A 24,378-nucleotide genomic window follows, 5' to 3' on the forward strand; every position below is an offset into this window, starting at 1 on the left:
AGAACAAAAGCACCTTGGGCTAGTACCTTCCATAGTAAATGCAAATTGCTAACATTTATTACAGGAAGAAGAAACTGCCCTCAGCATGAAAGCAGGAGATCAGCAAATATTAGTTAACCGAAATTGGACAAGAGCATTTCACTTGAAACTGTTACTGAGTGTACACGAAATATTCAGACATGACAAGGAAAATCAGTTTGACATCACAAAGAAGCATTCTGCTTCAAATGCAATTCAATGATTCGGCAAACCCAGCTGCTACAAATGACCAGAGAAGAAACCTGGTTCTTAAAACAAGCACCAGAGCCAACAAGGAAATGGTGGTGAGGAAAGCAGGCGGCCTAAAATCTGGAATAGTGTGCTACAAATAATTTCTCCACTGAAAATTCAAAAATAAAATGAAAGTGATGTAATGCTGTGTTGAACCCACGTGAATGGCCTTCCTGCAGTGCTTGACAGTTCTGTAACCCCGAATGACTCAGGAGAATCAGCATGGCTCCTGGGAGTCCCCAAGTAACTGCCCACAAGCACGCTGACCACCATCACATCTGCCAGGGTTGAATTGCAGAGAAGAGACCAACCTCTGAAAGGCACAGGGAATGTTGACAAGGGAATAAAAGGCTGCAGTCAATCCTGGGACAGAGGCCCTGTGAGCAGAGGCCAGAAGGCTGCAGGTGAACTGGAGTGGCCCTGGGGCAGGAAGGGACCACAGGGGAGCATATCTCAATTATCTCCTCTCTCTCCCTCGGGTAGGAGGGATAAAGCCTGCATCCTTCTCACCTGGAACTGTGGGTTCTGGCTGGCGGAAGTCTTACCGACAAGGAATGAATTACTCAAGACTGCGGAAAAAGGAAAGAAAGCGAGAGGGATTAGGGAGCCAACTCCACGAGTCTCTCAAATGCTCCCATATTTATTGTGTATAATCAAAGGAAAAAGTCATTAACAGTTGTGAGATAGTAGGCAGGAACTTGGGGAAAGAAGGGATGAGACAGAGATTGTAGACTCCACCATGAGTACTAAGGCTTAGTTTACCTTTAGGGAAGTCATGGGGTGAGGGGAACAAGATACATTTTTTAGACATGTTCATTACAAAGCAGACCACCAGACCAGCCTGGTCCCTGTTTTGGGGATAATAGACTATCTAACACCACGCAGGCCTGGCGTTTATAGCTGAGGGCCTGGGTCATTGCTGTGCAATAAGCAGAGTGCTATCTATACCCTCAAATATGTAAGCAAGGCATTGTCTCTCCTTTTTATGGCAAGGAGACAGAAGTGAGGATGCACAGGTGCTTGCTTTAAAGCAGTTACTAAGCACATTTTTTCTTCTTAAAGTTGACAGTCGGCTGGGATGTGTTACAATTTGTTAACCCAATCATGGGCTCCCACATGGAACCATTATGGAGGACATCCTTGGATGACAAATCCTGGCTCTGGGTCTTTTCCTGCCAGCTTCGGCCACTCCAGCAGCGTCTAGACACATCCCTGAATAACGATCCCACAGAACCACCTAAACTATTAACTCCTGGTGCTTGAAAATTAATTTTAGCTCTACACAACTTTCCGTAGAAAACTTTCAGAAATAAAAGATATTGTATTCTTTTTATATCTCATCATAAGACTGATTTTTCTGATTGCTCTAAGCTGCTTCTACATGGAAAAGCACCTAATTCTGCAGGTGAATTCAGTACTTTCCTTTGGGCATAACTAGACAGTCTGGGCTGTCTGACTTCTATTAGTCAAATACCGATACACTTAATTGATTTCTTTGTTCATCAATTTCAGCCTGGAGGTGAGGGTCTGTCACTATTTTCCTCAGCCCACCCTCTTCTCTTTTCTCATCAGCATCTCAGGCCTCCTGAAAACAAAACAAAGCATTTGTTTCCCTTCATCTACACTTTCCACAAAGGCAACAGGAATCATCATGCCTAGAGAATGAATTCAACACAAATGTTACAACAAAAATCTATAAACCTGAAGCAACTCCATCTCCGAATCATGATACACAATGACATGAGAGTAAGTGTGTCAGGTACAAAGCACGCGTGAGCCTGAACACCTCATTTCTATTCTTCAAAGGAAGGAAGGTTTTCATATTTTTTCTTATCATTCTTTGTCATTGTTTCTGATTAAGCCAAAAAATTTTTTATGAAATAATTAAGCACTGCAATAACAGATTTTCGCTGTATCAATTACAGAAGGAATTCAGAGGGGATAGGAAAACCCACCTCTGTAAAATATGCAAAATTCCTTCCCCTGTTAAGAACACGAATACAAAATTCAACAGAGAATTCAAATTCTTGTGGAGAGGACAAAAGCCACAGAATCAAAGCAAAGTCATTATTATGACTCAACCCAAAATTCACTGGACAAACATGCTCAATGCATTCAAATAATTTTTAAGGCACACTGCAAACCATTCACTTAATTATCTACAGGCTAGAGGAAGAATTTCCCTCTATAACAGACAACATAAATCAATAGGTTGCCCCACCAAACAAGGAACAAACATCAGATTTTTAGCAGTTTTGATAAATCAGCAAGTTTTAAAGATCAAAACCCAGAAATTTTAAACATTCATTCACACCAGAATGAATCAAGCACTTAAAAAAAAAAAACCCAAAGAAACTAAACACATTGATCACATACCTGGATCAATGAGAAATTCTTGTACAGCTGGAAAAAAAGAACAGGCTATAGCCTTTTACTTGAAAAATAAAGCTACTTTTAAAGATAACTGCTAAAACACATTTCATCATTCATGTTGCCTTGAAAAATCTGAGGAACTTGTCTCTGATCAGAAAAGCAATTCTGAGTATTACTATTTTACAATTCAGTGCCAGTTTGCTTTAGAAGAAAAAAGAAAAGCTATTGTTTCTCATCTTGCACAAGGTTTAAAGAACCTCCCTGCCTCTATCTCCTCTCATTTTCTAAGCTCATGGTCCCCAACCCTTCTGAAATAATTATGAGAACCTCTTATTCCCACCAATATGCCAAATCACAAAAGAGTATCAATTTATTTGTGTAAACATATACCTACACGTTGAACTGGAGGAGAAAGGTTTCAGAAGGCTATATGGAACTTATTTCTACATTCCTGAAATCACACACATACACGTTCACAGAGACACAGACATATACAAACTGAATTACTGGGCACTTCACAAGCTAAGGACTTACAACTTCTAGAAGATAACTTTGTAGTTAGTTTAAAATACAAAACGGTCAGCTTTTGAAAGCCTTGAACATTGCAAAATCATCCAAATATCAATGAGATCCAATTAGCCTTCTCTGTGGAATGTAATTCCCCATGATGGCAAAGCAGACCCTAAGAAGTAGTGGATCCAAGACTCGTGTTTTTCACTAGCTATGATCGTTCTAAAACACGTTAACAGATTTAGAAAGGTATGTCCCTACGACATTTATTCGTATTGAGATGGCATAAGTATTCAATTGTCTATGCAGAAAATAGGACCCATGAAGGTGTTTAAGAAATATTTTGTGTATTGAAATGTTTATTTTAAAGTGCAGACAAGGAGGGTGGGTATTACTCCGTTGTAGAGCACCTGTTGAACATGCAAATGTTCCTGGCTTCAATCCCCAGTACCTTCATGAAAATAAATAAATACAAGTGTTTATTTAAAAATAAGAATAAATTTATATAAAAAAATAAATGCAGACTAAAAACCACTGCAATCTAGGAGCCACAATTATAATAAAAAACAAGTGTTTCTATCAAATATTGACTATACGCCAATCACAGAGACAACCACAAATCACACCTGACAAGCATCACGTGTGATTCTCAGCAACCCTACTAAGTAGACACGGATGAGAAACCAGGCTCTGCGGATGAGGAGACGGAGCTCGGAGGAGCCGGGGACGCTGACCGTCCTGCTCCCCGTGACACCGCATCAGCCCAGGGAAAGCGCTGACAGAGCTGCACTGAGGGGACACCCAGCTGCATGGAACCTTGGGGGATTGGGGAGTCCTAGAAAATACTCTAAAGTGTTCAGTGAAAAACCAGCTCAAATATATTACACTGTGCTCCATCCTCTAAACAGGGAACATGATTGAGACCTTTATGATGCCTCCGTGTCCTTTCTGCCATCATCAGTTACGTGCCCTCTCAGCGCGACCAGTCATGAACTGGACCCCATACGAAGTGCACCCCATATGCAGAGCTTTTAAGGCTGTTTTATGAAGTTTGTAAGACTCAGTCTATTCCTCACAAAGGCGGTCATCCAGCACTAGTCACCGGTGCGGATGTACCACCTGAAATCACACCTTTCTGCTTTTTAAAATCCCTTCATGTAATACAGAGTTTTAAACAGCAAAGAAGCAGCTCAACCACAGACAGTGGACAGCTTTTCACCAAATGGACTCGAACAGCCCATCGGACTACCTGGAAGCCCTTTTCTTCTATTAAACCCACTTCCAGGTACTTCATCTGATTGGTGGACTCGGCCTCTGACTGACCTACTCAGAGAGATCCCATCCTCACATCCGGGGGTGGGAGAGGACCCTGCTGCTGGGAGAAATCAATGAGGAAGGTGGACATCGTCCAGCCACATCTGCACGGGTAGAAATGCCACATGCTCAGAAATTATACCGTCAGCACCCCTGGGCTCCCATGGACTGGTTTCACATTAACCAAACTTATGACACACTGATGCAAGAAAACCAGAAATTTAATTTATTAATGTAACAGGAGATGTGAAACTACAAAAGAGATTGAAATATCAGAGTTCAACCATGAGTACAGATTCTCCTCCATGGCCCAATCTCGGGCAGGCAGTCACATGGCAAGCTTAGACAGAAGCAGAGCAGGAAGAGTTTCTAGATTAACTCAATGGACTAAATTTCTGTTATAAGAACAGATCTACTGCCTGGAAAACAATTAACGCCAATCACGGGGCACACTCCATGGGCAGTGGCTGAGACACGACTGTGAGCCCCTGTATAACTCCCCTTTCCCTGTCCTTTCTGGTCTAACTGATGCAGAGGTACAGAGATCCGGGATGCAGATACCTCTAAACTCCCAAAGCTCATCCCTGGGAGCCTGGAAACCAGATAGCCAGGGTTTAAACCCCAGCTCTGCCACTTACTAGCTCTGTTACGTTGGCCAAATTACTTACCCTCTGTGTGCCTCAATTTCCACACTGTAAACCTGGGATAACAATCTAATCTTTCTTACTCACTTGTTGTGAAGATTGAAGGATTCATTTCTGTAAAACTCTCAGAAAAGAATGTAGCATATTTTTGGTGCCCAACAAATGTCAATTTAATAAGAAAGTGATTTACAAGTCTCCCATCTAATCATCTTCTGTGTTTCATGGCTAGTCTGAGTCCCAAAGGAAATCCTTATTTCCCCTCTTATAAACTCTTGAGGAGCACCCTTCTCTTTCAAGCCACCACCTGTTTAAACTGAGGGAGGGGATCCCTCCTCCCCACTCCTCTGGTCCATGGGAGACTGCTTCTCCCTTCACACCCCTGACCACTGGCCCACGGCTATCCCTCCTCACACTAAAAGATTGAGGTGTGAGTCCGGGGAGACAAGCAGGGCATATGAAACCTTTCCTTTCCCTCCAGTGTTGGCCACCATTAGGAAGCAGCTGGGATGCTCAGCTCCATGGCAAGACACTCCTGTGCATTATGGGCCAGATCCTCTCAAGGGAATGCTCGCTGTGGCCCAGAGTTACCTGGGACTGCGTGAGTCTCTAATTCTGGGACATAGTGTCATGACACTCACTCTCCCACAGCCCTGAATTTCATGGAGAACGTGGCTTCATCAGTAATAAAGGAGACATTTATCGCCTGCCTGTTCTTCTTTGTCATCTCTCAGTTGGCTGCTGGACACAACATGTGTATAAGTATTGGGTCCCCTTAAGCCCCAACATATATGAAGTAACAAAAAATTCTGTGGCTTAACATTGGTTCAGGGCGACTGTATAACGGTCCTGACTCTGCTGATGCTAAATTATGTGTTTAGGAACTATGGAACTTCCTCAAATATCTTTCATCATAAAACCAGCTTTCCTTATTTTCCTGTTTCTCAGTAATTGCCAAAGACTATCAAATGATGGCTTCACACCAAACAGCAGTTAAGTTTATGAGCCCTCTTGACATACACACTGTGCTAAACACTTTACATAATTTCTTATTCTCACAATTCTACAAAGCAGAAATGAGTGTCCCCATTTCACAGACGAGGGAAAAACTCCGAACGAACTGACTCAGGATCACTTAGCTCAGTGGCAGCGCGTGCACGCAAACCCAAGTCAAAACACTACACCCCTTCGTATATGTACCAAATCTCCTACCACCCATTGACATACAGCGGTGGGGATAATACTTAGAGAACTCAGTACACTTTTCAGCTTTAAGGTGCTCTTGTAGCTCTTTTATAAAATCCCGGCTCACTGGTTTCTAACACTGCAAGAGAAGTCCGATGTTCGGAGCGCCGGCCAGGGCGGAGCACCGGTGGAGAGCACGCAGCCGCACAGAGCAGCGGAGCTACCGGCGGCGCAGGCAGGGGGAGAGCGGCCCCCCCGCCTGTCGGGCAGGAACACAACCCCTGACCGAGGTGCTGGGAGGGGGCACGACCCGCCATCATGCCTGTCCAGTCTGCAACATCTGACTGCGGCATCCGGAGGGGCAGTGACCCGCCCGCCCGCAGCAAAAGAGAGCTGCATCTGACGCCGTGTTAGGAGGAGGCGCGATCTGCTTGCCGACAAGTGCTGGGAGCAGCACAGAAGAGGGCGCCAACGGAGGGCCTATGAAAACAAGCTGAGCTTCCAAAACAGGACGAAGACAGAAGGACTTCACATTAAAAGCACACAGACTCCAGGAGAACAACGACAAGAACCCTTTTTTTCGGTTTGTTTTGTTTTGATTTTTGTTTTTCGGTTTTTGGTTTTTGTTTTTGTTTTGTTTTGTTTTTAATCTGTTTTTACCTGTTCTATTTTCAATTACTCTCTTAATTTTTACTTCTTAATTCATTTCTATTTCTCTTGGATTTTGATGTCCTGTTATTGATTAGACACAGGCTTCAAACACATATATTCATCTCCCCACCCCCCTTTTTTATTTTTTAAAGGTTTTAAAAGGACGTCTCCACCCGATTAATACTCTACTTCAACTCGCTCTTCTATTATTCATTATACAATGTTTTCAAACCCTCTTTCTCCCTTCTTTTAAAAATATTTCTCTCTCTCTCTTATTTTTTTCTCTTTTTTCTCTTTATTTTCTTTTTTCTTTTTTTTTCTTTTTTTTCTAAGTTCTATTCCTAAATAGGCATTAGATAGATAAAATTCTTAAGATCCAAAATAGAGAACTGATACTCCATAAACCACAATGCCAGAGAGGTATAAGCAAGATGAAGAAGCAGAGAAACCTTTCCCAATTAAAAGAACAAGAGGAATCCCCTGAAAGAAAGCTCAATGAAATAGACTTCAATAGCCAACTAGATCAAGATTTCAAAAAAGGAGTGGTCAAATTGCTGAAGGAATTAAAAGAGATAGTGCTTAGAGAAATAAAATATGTCAAAAATGAAATTGAAGCTATAAAGAAGAGCCAAGCAAAATGGGAAAACTCATTGACAGAGATGAGGAATGATCTAACAGCTGTGCAAAGCCGACTAGTTAATGCAGAGGAACGAATTAGTGATCTAGAAGACAGGGCAACAGAAAGCACCCATTCAGAAGAACTACAAGATAAGCAAATAAAAAATAATGATAATAGCATAAGGGACCTATGGGATAATATAAAGCATCCCAATCTTCGCATAATAGGGGTCCCAGAAGGGGAAGAAGGATCAAAGGGGATTGAAAAGGTTTTTGAAGAAATCATTACTGAAAACTTCCCAAACTTAAAGAAGGAATCAGATATACAAGTACAGGAAGCTCAGAGGGTCCCAAACAGGAAGAACCCAAATAGACCCACACCAAGACATATCATAACCAAGATGGCCAGAGTCAAGGATAAAGAAATGATTATAAAGGCAGCAAGAGCAAAGCAAAGAGTGAATTACAAGGGAACCCCCATAAGGCTCTCAGCTGATTTCTCTACACAAACACTACAGGCCAGAAGGGAGTGGCAAGATATATTCAAAGCCCTGAATGAAAAAAAGATGCAGCCTATGATACTTTATCCAGCAAGGCTACCCTTTAGGATAGAAGGAGAAATAAAGAGTTTCACAGACAAAAAAAAAAAAAAAGCTGCAGGAGTTTAGCAACACTAAACCCATGCTAAAAGAAATATTGAAATGGCTATTCTAAATTGAAAAGCAGCAGGATGCTACAGAAATGAGAACGTACAGCTGGAAAGGTGATAACCCATGAATTACAGATAAAGAAAACACGAAATTATAAAAGAAGACATACAAATCACTGAGAGTGGGAGAGGGAGGCAGGGAAATAAAGAATCTTTTTTTCTTTCTTTTTTAAATTTTTTTAACAGTAGGATGGGTTTGAGATCATGTTATTATCAGTTTAATAAAAACGGGTAAAGGTTAATAGATTTACAAAAAAGGGTAACCACAAGTCAAAAATTTACAAGGGAGTCACAAAAATTAAATAAAATCCATGATAATACAAAGGAAAATTACCAAACCACAAAAGGAAGAAGAAAGGAACAAAGAGGATATATCAATTCAACTGCAAAGATAAGTTCAAAATGGCAATAAACACACATCTATCATTAATTACTGTAAATGTTAATGGACTAAATGCTCCAGTCAAAAGACATAGAGTGGCAGAGTGGATAATAAAGCAAGAACCTTCAATATGCTGCATACAAGAGACCCACTTTAGGGAGGACACATATAGATTGAGAGTGAAAGGATGGAAAAGGATATTCCATGCAAATGGAAAAGCCAAAAAAGCAGGTGTTGCAGTACTGATTTCAGACAAAATAGACTTTAAAACAAAGGCCATAAATAAAGATAAAGAGGGACATTTTATAATGATTAAAGGAGTGATACAAGATGAAGACATTACAATCGTTAATATATATGCACCCAATATAGGAGCACCTAAGTACATACAAGAATTACTAACAGAGATAAAGGGGGATATTGATGGGGATACAATCATAGTTGGAGATTTTAACACTGCATTAACATCACTAGACAGATCTTCCAGACAGAAAATACACAAGGCAACAGAGAAATTAAATACTACAATAGAAAAACTAGATTTGGTGGATATTTTCAGAGCTTTACACCCCCCAAAAATAGAATATACATTCTTTTCAAGTGCACATGGAACATTTTCCAGGATCAATCATGTACTTGGGCACAAAAGAAACCTCAACAATATTAAGAAGATAGAAATTATCTCAAGCATCTTTACTGACCACAATGCCATGAAACTGGAAATCAACAACAGAGAAACAAAAGAGAAAAAAAGAAAAGCATGGACATTAAACAATATGTTATTGAAAAAACAATGGATCAATGAGGAAATCAAAGCTGAAATTAAAAAATACCTTGAGAAAAATGATAATGAAAGCACAACCACTCAAAACCTATGGGACAGCAAAGGCAGTGCTAAGAGGGAAGATTATAGCAATACAGGCCTTCCTCAAAAAAGAACAATCTCAAATAAACAAGTTAACCCAACACCTGAATGAATTAGAAAAAGAACGAAAAGCCCCAAAAAGCAGCAGAAGGAAGGAAATAATAAAGATCAGAGAGGAATTAAATACAATAGAGATTAACAAGACCATAGGAAAAATCAACAGAATCAAAAGCTGTTTTTTTGGGAAAGTAAATAAAGTCCACAAACCTCTGGCCAAACTCACAAAGAAGGAAAAAGAGAGAGCACAAATTAGCAAAATAAGAAAGGAAAATGGAGAAATTACAACAAACAAAATAGAAATATAGAATATCATATGAAAATATTATGAAAAAGGATATGGAACCAAACTGGATAACCTAGAGGAGATGGACAAATTTCTGGAAACATACTGTCCACCAAAACTGAATCAAGAAGAAACTGAACACTTGAACAATCCGATCACTAGAAAGGAAATAGAAATAGCAATTAAAAACCTCCCAACAAATAAAACTCCAGGACCGGATGGCTTCACCAGGGAATTCTACCAAACATAAAAGAAGAACTCACACCAGCCCTTCTCAAACTCTTCCAGATGATTGAAAAGGAGGGAATTCTCCCAAACTCATTCTATGAAGCCACCATCACCCTGATACCAAAACCAGGCAAAGACACTACAAAAAAAAAAAGAGAATTATAGGCCAATATCACTGACGAACATAAACGCCAAAATCCTCACCAAAATTTTAGCAAATAGAATTCAACAACACATAAAAAAGATTATACGTCATGACCAAGTGAGGTTCATCGCAGGGACACAAGGCTGGTTCAACATACGCAAATCAATCAATGTAATACATCACATCAACAAGAGAAAGGACAAAAACCACATGATCATCTCAATCGATGCAGAAAAAGCATTTTATAAAATTCAACATCCATTTATGATAAAAACTCTCGCCAAAGTGGGTATAGAGGGAACATATCTCAACATAATAAAAGCTATATATGACAAACCTACAGCCAGCATAGTACTCAACGGTGAAAATCTCAAAAGCTTCCCACTAAAATCTGGACAAGACAAGGATGCCCACTATCACCACTCCTATTCAAAATAGTCCTGGAAGTCCTAGCCACAGCAGTCAGGCAAGGGAAAGAAATAAAAGGGATCCAAATTGGAAAAGAAGAGTTAAAAGTGTCATTATATGCTGATGACATGTTACTATATATAGAAAACCCTAAAAGGTCCACACAAAAGTTTCTAGAGCTGATTGAAGAATTCAGCAAGGTAGCAGGTTACACATTTAACGTTCAAAAATCAGTTGCATTTCTTTACACTAACGATAAATCAACTGAAAAAGAAAGTAAAGAAACACTCCCCTTTAAAATAGCACCCAAAGTAATAAAATATCTGGGGATAAATCTAACCAAGGAGGTGAAAGAATTATACACAGAAAACTATAAACCATTGATGAAGGAAATTAAAGAAGACTTTAAAACATGGAAAGATATTTCATGCTCCTGGATTGGAAGAATCAATATTGTTAAAATGGTCACACGGCCCAAGGCAATCTACAGATTTAATGCAATCCCTATCCAATTACCCAGGACATATTTCACAGAACTAGAACAAATCATAATAAAATTTATATGGAACCATCAAAGACCTAGAATTGCCAAAGAATTACTGAAGAGAAAGAAAGAGGCTGAAGGAATAACTCTCCCAGACTTCAGACAATACTATAGAGCTACAGTCATCAAGACAGCATGGTATTGGTACCAAAACAGACATATAGATCAATGGAACAGAATAGAGAGCCCAGAAATGAACCCACAAACTTTTGGTCAACACATCTCGACAAAGGAGGCAAGAATATACAATGGAATAAAGACAGTCTCTTCAGCAAATGGTGTTGGGAAAACTGGACAGCAGCATGTAAAACAATGAAGCTAGAACACTCCCTTACACCATATATAAAAATCAACTCAAAATGGATTAAAGACTTTAACATAAGAAAAGATACAATGAACCTCCTGGAGGAATACATAGGCAAAACATTATCTGACATACATTTCAAAAATTTTCTCCTAGAAGAAATAAAAGCAAGAATAAACAAATGGGACCTAATGAAACTTACAAGCTTCTGCAGAGCAAAGGAAATCAGAAGTAAAGGAAGAAGAAAATCTATGGAATGGGAGAAAATTTTTGCAAATGTAACCGACAAAGGCTTGATCTCCAGAATATATAAACAGCTCATACATCTCAATAAGAAAAAAATAAACAACCCAATCCAAAAATGGGCAGAGGACCTAAACAAGCAATTCTCCAAGGAAGACATACAAATGATCAAAAAGCACATGAAAAAGTGCTCAATATCACTAATTATCAGAGAAATGCAAATCAAAACTACAATGAGGTATCACCTCACACCAGGCAGAATGGCCGTCATTCAAATATCCACAAATGACAAATGCTGGAGAGGCTGTGGAGAAAGGGGAACCCTCCTGCACTGCTGGTGGGAATGCAGTTTGGTGCAGCCACTATGGAAAACAGTGTGGAGATTCCTCAAAAGACTAGGAATAGACTTACCATATGGCCCAGGAATCCCACTCCTGGGCTTGTATCCAGAAGGAAATCTACTTCAGGATGACACCTGCACTCCAATGTTCATAGCAGCACTATTTACAATAGCCAAAACATGGAAACAGCCTAAATGTCCATCAACAGGTGACTGGATAAAGAAGATATGGTATGTTTATACAATGGAATATTACTCAGCCATAAAAACCGACAACATAACACCATTTGCAGCAACATAGATGCTCTTTGAGAATGTCATTCTAAGTGAAGTAAGCCAGAAAGAGAAAGAAAAATACCATATGAGATCGCTATTGTGTGGAATCTAAAAAACCAAAACAAACAAACAAACAAAAACAAAGCATAAATACAGGACAGAAATAGACTCATGGACAGAGAATACAGACTTGTGGTTACCGGGGAGGGGGTAGAGGGTGGGAAGGGATAGACTGGTATTTCAAAGTTGTAGAATAGATAAACAAGATTACACTGTATAGCACAGGGAAATATACACAAAATGTTATGATAAATCACAGAGAAAAAAATGTGACAATGAGTGTGTATATGTCCATGAATGACTGAAAAATTGTGCTGAACACTGGAATTTGACACAACACTGTAAAATGATTATGAATCAATAAAAAATGTAAAAAAAGAAAAAGAAAAGTCCGATGTTGCCACTGTTTGCACAGGAAGTCTGAAATGTTCACAGCGAGATCACAGAATAAAACTAAGTCATAAGCAGAATAATATTTCCAGGTAGTCAGACATAATGGACAATTTGCTACCCTGAAGCACTAAGCAAAGGAATAAAAAAAAAATAACGTTGTTTAAGACTTCCTTTACAAACAGGAAAGTTAAGACTGTAAGAAAGTGCAACAGCGCCACCTATGGCTTAAAAGGCCTTCCAGGTTGCCTGGAAAGATGCAACACAAAAATTGTCTGTGGATCAGAAACAAGAATCAGATAACTAAATGCTTTTGTAGCACATACTGCACTTCGCTTCAGGAAAGGGAGGGGTATTCAGTACTTAATCAGATATTGCTAATACTCCTGAATATATACAAAAGACACAGGCTCATGGAAACTCATCTTTGAAGTGGAAAGAATCCAGTCCAGCCACTTCATTTTACAGGAGGGGAGACTGAGATCTGGGATCTATCCTCCTGGCCATCAGCAGCAAAGCTCTCCTAGTCCTCATGTCTTGCACTGTAGCAAAAACCAACAGACCTGTACTAGCCCTATATTCATAAATGTCATGTCTGTATTTTTTCCAACAGTAGGTAATCTAAGTATCTTGCAAAATACTTCTCAAAGAGCCAGGAAGTCATAGAAGTGTATTGAAATACAAAAACATTTATTTACATATTAAAACAGCATGAGCTTTTTTCTATTAAAAAAGCTGACATGTCAAATCAATGTTTTGATATTTTAAAACTTATTAAGAGTGCAGAAAAATAAATCAAAATTTTCTTTAATCACAAAAGAGAGAAGCTTATTCCCTGAAAATGATCAATGTGGATTTTTCTAAACTTAATGCTTCTGGTCAGATTCCTACGAATTTAAATGTCTGAGTGTATAGTTACACGGCAGCATGTACACTGAGTTGTAACAATACACATTCTGTGTAAATAATCTTCAAGGTCGTCTGCTTAAGTCAATTTAACTAGTCCCTGTCTCAATAGAATGATACAGATTTCATTAAAACTTCATACTGCACGCACACACACACACAAAACCCTGAATCCTTGTTACTTTAAGCCATATTCATATATATCCATATTGAATATGCATCAGAAACAAGCCACCCTCTTTAGTATTCACAGTTGATCCTTCTAAACTATCTGTCATTGTGACAGCACATTTTTACTAAGCAGCTCTTGAATGCTTTGTATACAAGGCATCTACCTCTCACAGTCAGACACGGTAAACGGCATCACTCAAATTTCACAAATGAGGAAATATACTTAAGCCATGGAAACAACGTACATATTTATCATCAGTAAAGAAAAGAGTAAAGATTTTACTTTCAATATTCACTGACAAACTTTTCCTCCATACTAAGACTACATACATAAAATAAATTCAGTCACTGTAAATTATTCTGTCAAAAAGCACCACTAGAGAAAAACAAGCAACATCAATAGCAATGATTGGACTTTCAAAGCCCACTCCTATTTTGCACTATAATCATTTTTAATGTTTTGTTTTTAGTGCTTACATAGCACTAAAATAAAGAAAACATAAACTATTTAAGTCATTACCTGAGAATGCAACATTTGTGAAAATGTACAATTTTAATTTATGCCACTCTGTCTCACATTCTCAATGGTGTCTCTCCTCTGAAGGCCTCATCAGGCTGAGATCGCCAAAATCGGTCATTTATGGACTCACAGGTGTTCTGGAAACCACTCAACGGGAGGCTGATCAGAGGAGAAATTGAGAATGCATCCTGTGCAGCCTGGGTTCCAGCACCGAGCTAGGCACCGCCAGCTGCGTTTGATTTGGGACAAGCTGCCCACCTCTCAATCCCTCAGCTGCAAAAAGGAGACATTTATACCTATCGTCAAATACCTGCTTTGAAGTAAAACATGAGAAAAACAGTTTAGCCTTTGGTAGGTGTCCACTCACAGCAAGCTTGATCATGATGATGATGAGGATTACTTTTAATAAGTTAAGCTAGACCAAAAATTAGAAATCACCATAAAGGAGAAACATTTTAACTCAATAAGCATTTCCTTTTGAATGGATTGAAGAAAGTTCTAATGATTTTTTTAATAAACCAAATTTTGTCCATTAATTTTAGATTTACAAGTTTATAGACAAGTCTCCAAAAAAAGAATTAGAGGCCTCTAACCTCTGCATACTAAGAAAGTAAAGTTTAAAAAAATTATGGGGGAGAGTATACCTCAGTTGAGATAGTATGTGCTCAGCACGCGTGAGGCCCTCAGTTCAGTCCCCAGTAACTCCATTTAAAACCTTTTTTTTTAAAAAAAAAAGGAGAATTAAAGGAAAAAGATGGAGGACTACGGAATTTTTTTAGAGAATCCACTCAGATTTAAGATGGGGAAAAAATATCCATTTCTCACAGGAAATCTTGAGAACTATGTAAACCGGATCTGAGTTGCCTAGTCTTCTTTAACATTATTCATGAATTCATATTACCAAGTCTTAAAACTACCTGATAACCCACAGTGGTGATAGTGATCATAAAACCTGCCAATGCGGATCGAACTCCGGCTAGGGCTGCTCTGTTCTGACATCTCTGTCCCTGAGGCCTCACCAGGCTGACAGCACTAAATTTTGTCATTCATGAGCATCTCGTGTAAGTCTTCCATTTGTGCTTCTCAGTCTCCTCTCACCAGCCCCTCTGAGGGAAGCACTGTTATAAACTTCCCCACCCGCAGATAAGGCCACTGAGGCACAGAAACTAAACCTGCTCCAGGTCGCATCGGCATTAAAGGACGTCTGTATTTCTGCTGTTTTGCGATTGACAAAGGAATTTGAGATATCAATACAAGATAGACTGTTAAATAATCAAGTCTGTCAGGTCTTCACCTCAAAGAGCAGATACTATAAATTCCTGATGTAGGAAGAGTCTGCCGCCACAAAATGACTCAGCTAGAAATTAATATCCAAGATGAAGCAGCGGATACACATAAATATTCACGACTGTCAACTTCACTCACGGGTCTTGGCCCTTCACTGCCTGAACGGGGGTGAAATCCCCACCCGTGTCCGGGAGGGAAGAGCGGCTCTTTCAGGTCTCACCCAGGCTTCACGGGCTGTTTCCCCCTACAGACTGTCCTAAACGATTAAAAAGCTCTCAAGATTTTTACACCAGGCAAAACTGAAAGACATTTCTGCATATGGAGCACTTTCTCAGGCTTAAACCATTTTTGTCTACACTCAGCAAGGGGGAAAAAAGAAACATGACTCTGCAAAGTCTCTTAGCCTTACCACTCACAGGAGTTGAATGATCTCAGCACAAGATGACACTTCACATTACAGGATGAGAACAAAATAAAGCCGCCCCAACAATAGGCACTCCCAGAGACAGCGCTAAGTAGTCTTCTGCACACTCACGGTTGTGCAGCCCTCACCACCATCTATTTCCAGAACACTTCATCATCCCAATAGAACACACCTGTCACTAGCAGTCACTCCACAACCCTCCTCCACCCAGCCCCTTGCAACCATCATCTGCTCTCTGCCACTGCATGAGCCTATTCTGGGCATTTCAGATCACTGAAATCAACAATATGCGGCCGTTTGTGTCTGGTTCCTTTCAATTAACGTGCTGTTATCAAGGCTTTCCCATGTTGAAGTGGTATCAGCATGTCTCTTTTCTTTTGAAAATGTTAAACTTTATTAGAAGGTGGTAAATACTATCAAAAATAGTAGAGAGGGGTATAAGGGATGGGGTTTCAAAGGGAAAAGGCCGGGTTGAGCAGTCAGGGTGGACTTCCCAGAGCAGATGGATTTTTCATATTCCCCTTTATTTATTTTTTCTTTTTTATTCACTCTTATGTCTGAATAATGTTCCGCTAAATGGAGATACTACATTTTGTTCATCCATTCAGCAGCTATATATGGACGAGGTCCAGAAGAATGAGTGTAAGTGGTGGCTAGCAAGGCCGGCATTTAAGCAAAGGGCAAGATGTGCTTTCAAAAAAAAAAAAAAAGCGAACAATCAGAGGCACAAGGAAATTCAGCGCGTTTCTGAGAAAGTGCATGGTTGCTTCAGTAGGACTGCCGTGCAGGGCTGTGGGGGAGAGTGACAGGAGACACAGTGAGGGAGTCACCTGAGAATATTCCCCACTGCAAGCAGCTCAGCCAATTCTCCTCCCTCATCCTGTATTTTAGAGACATTTTTGCTAGCTTTTCTCTTATTTCAAGTAACAGTACTTTAGTTACACATCTGATCATCTGCATCAGACCACATTAGCTCCAAGCCACAGAAAATCATTCACTGACCGGAGCAGCTCCAAGACATAACATTGATGGACCAGGGAGTCCTGCAACATCGCATCCTGCAGGCACAAACCACACATGTTCCCTGGTGATGTCCGGAAAGTAAAAGGCATGGAAATATCTCACTGCTGCTGCACGACATCTGCCCCCAAATTGCCCCCAAATCATGCTGGCACAGCACTACTCAACCCTCGCACTACCAAAAAAAAAAAAAGAGAGAAAAGGAAAGGAAAGGAAAGGAAAGGAAAGGAAAGGAAAGGAAAGGAAAGAAAAGAAAAGAAAAGAAAAGAAAAGAAAAAGAAAAGAATAAAGCTAAGAAAGCAAATTTAGGTTCTTCCATTGAAAACCAGCAACCATCACTGCCAGTATCTGAGCTGGAATGATCCTGACTTCAAAAACCACTGTGCAGTTACTATTCAAACGTGACAGACATATATGTATTTCACGTAGATGATATTACAGTGGGATTTTTCTTTTCGAAATTTCCAGTTGCAACATTAGCACAAGAAAGTTTATGTTTCAGTTTTTAAAAAAATCAATTATTTTCCACTTTCTTAATTTTGAACCTATTATTATTTTATAAAGGGGGCTATGCTGCAGATTATAAACCAAATATCTGGCTTCTGCAAAAAAGACCTATATGACTTCACTATTTCAGAGCAAGCTTAAATGATGCTTTCAAAAGTGGGGTCTAGGGCGCTCACTAACAGCTCTTTAAATACTGACAAAGATGTGCTATTATGTAATGCAAAGGGTCTACCTACACATCAACTCAGAAACCATAGAAACTACACGAAATCCTTAGTTTATCATTTTAAAATATTCCTATTATTTTGAATATTAAATTTCTTAAAAGATAAGATTTTTTTTTGAGAAAGACATCAGTTGTATTAAATTTCCTCTCACCAAGAAAGCAATCTTTATCAAGAATTAATACCCCTATGGAAATCCAAAAGACGGGACGTTTCTAGCTAAGTTAACCTACAGATCTCAACACAAGACTAAATCCTATCAAATCTCACTTGAACGAGCTCAGCAAAGTCCTGGGCTACTCTGGAACTTAGCTCTTCTTTTCCATATGTTGGCAGAGCTAAGATCATCACACAAGGCAGGGAAGGAGAGAAGAGGTAAGTCCACCTGGCGGCCTCCATCTGTTTACTTCCAGCCACAAGGTGTCGCTAGAGCGACCCCGCTAACAAGTCCTCCCCATAAGGAAATCCGGCATCCACACTGCCCCTGCGGTCCCCAAGCAGTCCCAACGCCCCTCTCCCACTGGTGGCCTCCGAGCCTGTGAATGGTCTTCTAATGACCCTCCCAGTTGGTGACACCCTCCCCCTCTTCCCTGCTACACACACACACACACACACACACACACACACACACACACACAGCCAAGGCAGCCTTCCCAAAGCACAAATTTGATTACATCTCCCCCCTTCAAACCCTTCAGAGGCTCCCTGGTAGAGTTCTAGCCCCACCCCCGACCCTGCTTGCCTATCATCACCTCAGTACCAGGTCCCCAGTGACCTCAGGGGCCCCGTGACCTGCTGCTACTGCCCACTAGCCTCCAGGTTCATTTTGACTGTTTGTCAAGGAAGCCTTCCTTCCCTCCAACCTCCGCACTTTGGATTAGGTGCCCTGCTGTGTTAATAGAACATTTTAATCTAAGTCAACTTCTGACACTGCTAAGCTCTCAAGAAGCAAGTACATTTTGCTTACTACTGTGGGTCCACCCCCTCTCCCCTAGGCACTCAGAATTGCGTGTCTTATGAATAAAAGAATGAAGGGGTGGGACTCAAACGGACAGGCAGAGCTGCTCTCCTAAGGGTCACTTCCTGCTGACACCATTCACTGCCTCCTCTGTGTCAGTTCTAGTAAAAACCAAGCTCCTCCAAAGCCCTCCACCGCTAGGCCCTCTCCAGTGTCCTTCAAAGCAGGGTCACCCACCACCCTGGACCACACAGGGCAGTCTCCCCGAGTCCCCACCCCACAAGCCTCCAGGCCTCTACCCGGGCTGCTCCTGCCTCCTGAGTCACCCTCTTGATTCCTTCTCATGGCTGACTCTTACTCTGTCCTCAGAACTGAATGTAGAGCCAATTTCTTCCAGGAAGTCCTCCCTGATGATGTCCTTTAGCTCTTGGCTGGGCTCCGTCTACAGCAGCACTTCTTGGCGACCAACTGGTATTTGTCCACCTGTTCCTTTGAGACCATGAACTCTTGGAGGCCACGTGGGAAAAAGGAGTGAGGTGACAAGAGGGGTGGGAAGAGCAAACAGCAAAATCACAGCTCAAGTCCCAAATTCAAGGATTCTGTCTCAGATAAAAAGAATAAAATGTTTCATACGTGTGTCATTTGGCTATGATTTTTGTGGCTCATGGAAAACAAGAGCTTGGTGTTCAAGCCTAAAATCCAAGTTACATGCAAAGAAATGTATATATTTATATCCAAAGGAAACCAGAGTTGCTCAACAACACTTTGCAGTTAAAATCCAAAGGAACTTTGATAAAGGCAATCTCCCTCTCTCTCTTTATTTTTATTTATTTTCTTTTGGTATCATATAGTTTTAGAAGTATTTGTATAACTAAGTGTTGGCTGCAGCCTATGATTCTGCACTGGAGTGTTTGGGGCTAAGGAAGCCCAGACTACATGCACTGTGTAAATGCAATCACACCAACACAACGACAGGCGCCCTAGTGGCAGAGCTGAAGTTCCAAAGTAGAGAATCTTATGTTGGAAGACATCTCTCAGTAGAAAGTAAGAAATGCAATGTTCTGTACTCAATTTCATTCACTTTATGGGCCATTAACAGATAGTATATCTTGTCTAATGAAACCCGAAAATATATTGTCATCTTCGATTTTCTCCATCTGACTGTTTTATGTTAAATTTGGATATCAAACCCTCACTCCATACGGAAAGCTCAGGCCTACGCTGCAGCACAGTTACATCCCGTGGAAGAAAGCGGATCAAGGGAGAACTGGAGAGTTTCCCTTCAGAAGCTGCTAAGTGTGGTTTTGCACCTGTACGTCATTTACAACCACACCATCGTCAAAAGAGTAAGACCTTACATCTGTGGAGCAAAAAGCACTGCGGTGCTTCCGAACCATCAAAGAACACTGAGCTTTGTGCAACAGTCCTGAGGCACTTAAAGCGTACTTTCTCTGAAAGGCTCCGAAACTGACTCACTTCACCATTTCAGGTACAACGGGGAGGTACCGGAATTAGTAGAGAGAACATGCCCTTGAAGTCTGACAAGGCCCTGCTTGAATTCTGCTACAGCATTTACTAGCCGCTAAACGGACCAATTCCTTAACCCCTCTGAGAAGGCTTCCCAATCTTCAAAACAGGGCTGCCACCGCCCATTTGGGAGGCATGGATGTGAATGCAACACGCAAGTAGGGCGGCCGACTGGTACGTGACACGGGGCCTGGCTAGTTTCCCTCAGCTGCCCTTCTCCCCCTTTAAACTTGCACTTTTCCCCCTGGTACGGGTGAAGCCCCCGGAACAGACTGCCCAATTCTTCTGTGTATCCCTGGATACATACCTTACCCTTAGGAGGCCAGAAAAACAACTGCCTCCTCCCCAGTCACTATCAATATTCTTAAGAGTCTGGGTTTTTTTAACTCTATGTTTCAGGGAGACTATTCCAGAATTGTTCAACCACCTTTCTCCAGGTTGGCTCCTCTCCCAGCGCCCATCCCTTCTCACTTCAAATCTTCTGTCTGATTGCCTTTTGTTCATGGGAAAAAGAGTCCGCTAGGGTGCGGACTCCCGAGGCCTCCCTCCCTTCCTCACAGGAGAGTGTGACTACATTCTTCCAACTCCCCACTGCGACTCCAGCTTCTGAGGAGTTTCCCCTTGTGGACCCTGCAGCCTCTGGATCGTCCCAAGATGCGCACACATGGCCAAAACCCTCCCTTCAGATTTCTTCCTGGGTGGCCCTGCCCACCCCCCAGAACCTTAAGGATAAATGCCATTCCTCTGAAAATCACAAACGCCGCTGACTGACACACCAAAGCTGCATGGTCTGGGCTTTCCTCCAAACCAGGCACAGCCCTGCCCCCACCAGCCACAGTCTGCACCTCTTGAGATGAGCTGATCCACTTGCACGGCTGTGAACACCAGCTAAGAATGACGAATCCTAACGTGTATCTCTAGTCCGGCTCCTTCACCTGAGCCCCAGGCTCATAGACCCGAGTGCCTCTTGGAAGTCCTAACTTGGATGACAAATGGCATCTTAAAAATGCCTTATGTCAAAAAAAAAAAAAGCCTTATGACCACCATTTACTCTAGACTTCGATTCCTGGCAGGTACCTCCCAGGATCCCCATTTTAGTAACAGCCCCATCACCCACCTAGGTTTTTGAGGTCACATTCAATTTCCACTGTTCCCTCCACCTGGCCCTGCCCTGGAATCAGTCTTGTCATTTCTGTCGCTAAGCCAGTCTCAAGTCTGGTTCTGCAGGGAGCACGGATGGAAAACGTTAAGCTCACAGCAAGGTGCACTGAGTCACAGTCCTCCGATGGGAGTTCCCTGGAGGGATAGGCATCTCCTGCTGCCGGTCACCTCAGAAGGCACTGGATTCTCACAAAGAAGGACCAGGAGAAGGGACTCAAGGATCTCCCGTGGTCTGAGCTTTGAAGGGCCTGAGGTTTGGGGGAGCTCCTAGTTAGCTGACACTCATGTCAGTGAGTAGATGAGGATGGTAGGAACCCAGGCAAGTCTGTTCTCGCTCCGACCCCTTTTCTCTCGGGAGCCACGGGAAAGGCCTGTTTCCAGGGCACAGACCAGACATCACAGATCCCAGCCTGCATTTGCCTACCCAGACAGCCTAGACTCCTACTTGCGACTCTTACTTTTGTTCTGTTCCCCCCCCCCCAGAATGTGATGGACTCTTTCAGAAAGTCTGGACTGTCTCAAGCGAGACCAAGTCAGTGAAGGATGAAGTGTCCACATTTGGACCAGAGCATGAAAGGAGAAACAAGGCCTCATGTCCAGTATGACAGTGGTGGCCAAACCCTTCCCCTGGGTGAGATGAAACAGGGTCGGGGTGAGAATGCAAGGTCCCTTCACGGCTGACAGGGGTGTTGGAGACTCACTACCGCAAAATAACGACATGGCCGTCAGTGGTGGACATCAGCTGCAACAGACACAGAGTCAGCTATTAACTGCCAAAAAGGGGTAAAAGTAAAGGCCGGTGCAGGGAGGCCTGCACGGCTGCTGAGGCAAACCACAGACCCGGCTCTGAATACCCACTGGCTGAAGAAGAGAGGAAGCTACGGTCACCTTTAGCGGTCCCTGTGTCCACCAGATCCAAGTGAACCAGCTCCTTAGGACAAGGCAATGTTTTCCTGATACTTAGAAAAACCAGCCTCATAAAGGGAACAAAAGAGTGGCATGGTTTTAGACCCGCTTCTGCCCCTCTATGAATGCAAAATAAAGTAAATGGCTCTGGGAAGGTGAATGCAAAAATAAAACCAAAAAAACAAAAAACTGGTGACTGCTTCCTCCAACAGAGTCCACTGCAGCTGCTCACCCCCGAGCCGGCCACTTCCTCACCAGTGACCGCCGGCCAGGAAGCGCCGTCACGCACGTCACACAGCGACAGCCAGGAACCGTGTGCCGAGCACGTTTGTGTAAAAGCCAGAATCAAGCAAGGTGCTGCAGATTTTGACTTTCCAAGTTTAAATACTCCATGAAAAAAATCCCTCAGCAGCCGCCTAAATCAATTCGCATCTCTCTTCTTCAAAACAAATAAACAAAATTAGTAAGAGAGCATTTGTTACCAAATATAAGGAGGAACAAACAGGTTCCTCAAAGCAAGGACTTTAACAGGTATCAAACTCCAGTGGGTGATGTGCTAACAGAGCAAAAATTTCAAAAAACTAGAAAATAAGAAGATGACTAGGATAATATATGAATCATGGCAACTGTTAAGTTTTTGCTTTTTAAAGCGATGGAGACAGCACAGAGGGCGATCTGGCTATTCCAATGCAGGGTGTGCACAGCCCACATTTTCAGACCCAACAACATGCTCACAGGGTGGTATAAGAGAAAAAGGAAAATAGAAAAAGGAAAAGAGGAAAAGCGAAAATAAGAAACACACAAGAACAAAAATAACTGACAGCATTTACAAGAAATTACGTGAGTGTGATGAGGACAGAGACGCGGGGACGGTGAGACCCACCCTCACCTCCTGATCCAGGGAAGGCAGGGGCCTGAGGGGAGCGGTGTTGCTGGGGGACCCCAACGTGGTCAGCGCCCCAAGCCAAAACTTCACCTAGTTGCGTGTAGACAGCTTTTGGGCTACAAAATGTGTTCACATTTCAAGCTGGACAATGTTACTCACTCCCACCAAGAGGAACAGGGGAGAATTAGGTTCTGCTCCTGAACCAAAGCATTGTTTAAAAAATTAATGACTGTGCAATAGTAAAAGTAACTATGGAGTAAAAGTGACTGGAGGAGAACGTGCTTGACCCGAGCTCACTGGCCGCGTTATCTCACTGACGTTCAGATGCTGGCTGAGCCCTTGTGGTACCAAAACAGACAGACCCACAAGGAGGGAGGTTTAATGCGCTGCTGTATTTTGATGCCTGGAGCCATGCCTGGTACACGAGGTTCTGGGTAAACAATGGTGACAGTGTCAACCACTATGGGCTAAGCACACATCCAGCTACTCCACCAAATCCCAAGGGCAGACTTCAAAAGGCAAAAACAATCTGGCATTCTCCGGTGGGTCTGCAGACTCAAAGCCAAGCAGTTGCTGAGCAAAAATGTCACCAGTGCCTCCTTTGACAAAAGAGGAGGCACTGGCCTGGGGGCTGGTGCAGGGCTCCGGGCTTCCACTGCTCACCCACCAGTCTGTCCAGGGCGAGAAGGTGGTCCCTGCTTACATTGCACCGATGCACCTACCTTGAATGACGCCTTGGGACTCAACAGGAGGTGACAGGTGAGGTGAACGGAGCCAGCCTTGGTGTAGCACGGTTCTGGCAGCTATGCCCTCAGCAGTGCCCAGTTTCCTAAACCTGACACCTCATCTCCAAGGAGCAGAAGGGTAGTGTGGGCATGTAGATCACAGGACCATGTGAGGACAAGTACAGATCATGGCCACGACATGCCTCTCCCCTTCCTTAAGCCATAGAGGAATGTCCGGGGAGGAAGTGAAAATTAATCCAGAGCCTGCCAGGCACCACACGCAGGTGGGACACGGATCCCCTGTGTCTGTCATTCACAGGACTGGTGTGGATTTTCTTTTTATCAATTCTCTGGCAT

General features: G+C 42.1%; 1 protein-coding gene across 1 annotated transcript in view; it reads right to left on the bottom strand.

Annotated features, from left to right (window-relative positions):
- LOC140694305 (uncharacterized) overlaps positions 1-24,378 on the bottom strand; it is a 40,624-nt gene that overhangs the window by 6,433 nt on the left and 9,813 nt on the right. Inside the window, exon 3 of the mRNA XM_072957607.1 lies at positions 431-583. Coding sequence (XP_072813708.1) covers positions 431-583 — 153 coding nt within the window. The remainder of the gene's footprint in view (positions 1-430; positions 584-24,378) is intronic.

This window comes from Vicugna pacos, unplaced genomic scaffold, assembly GCF_048564905.1.
Source record: "Vicugna pacos unplaced genomic scaffold, VicPac4 scaffold_21, whole genome shotgun sequence".
Classification (NCBI taxonomy): Eukaryota; Metazoa; Chordata; class Mammalia; order Artiodactyla; family Camelidae; genus Vicugna; species Vicugna pacos.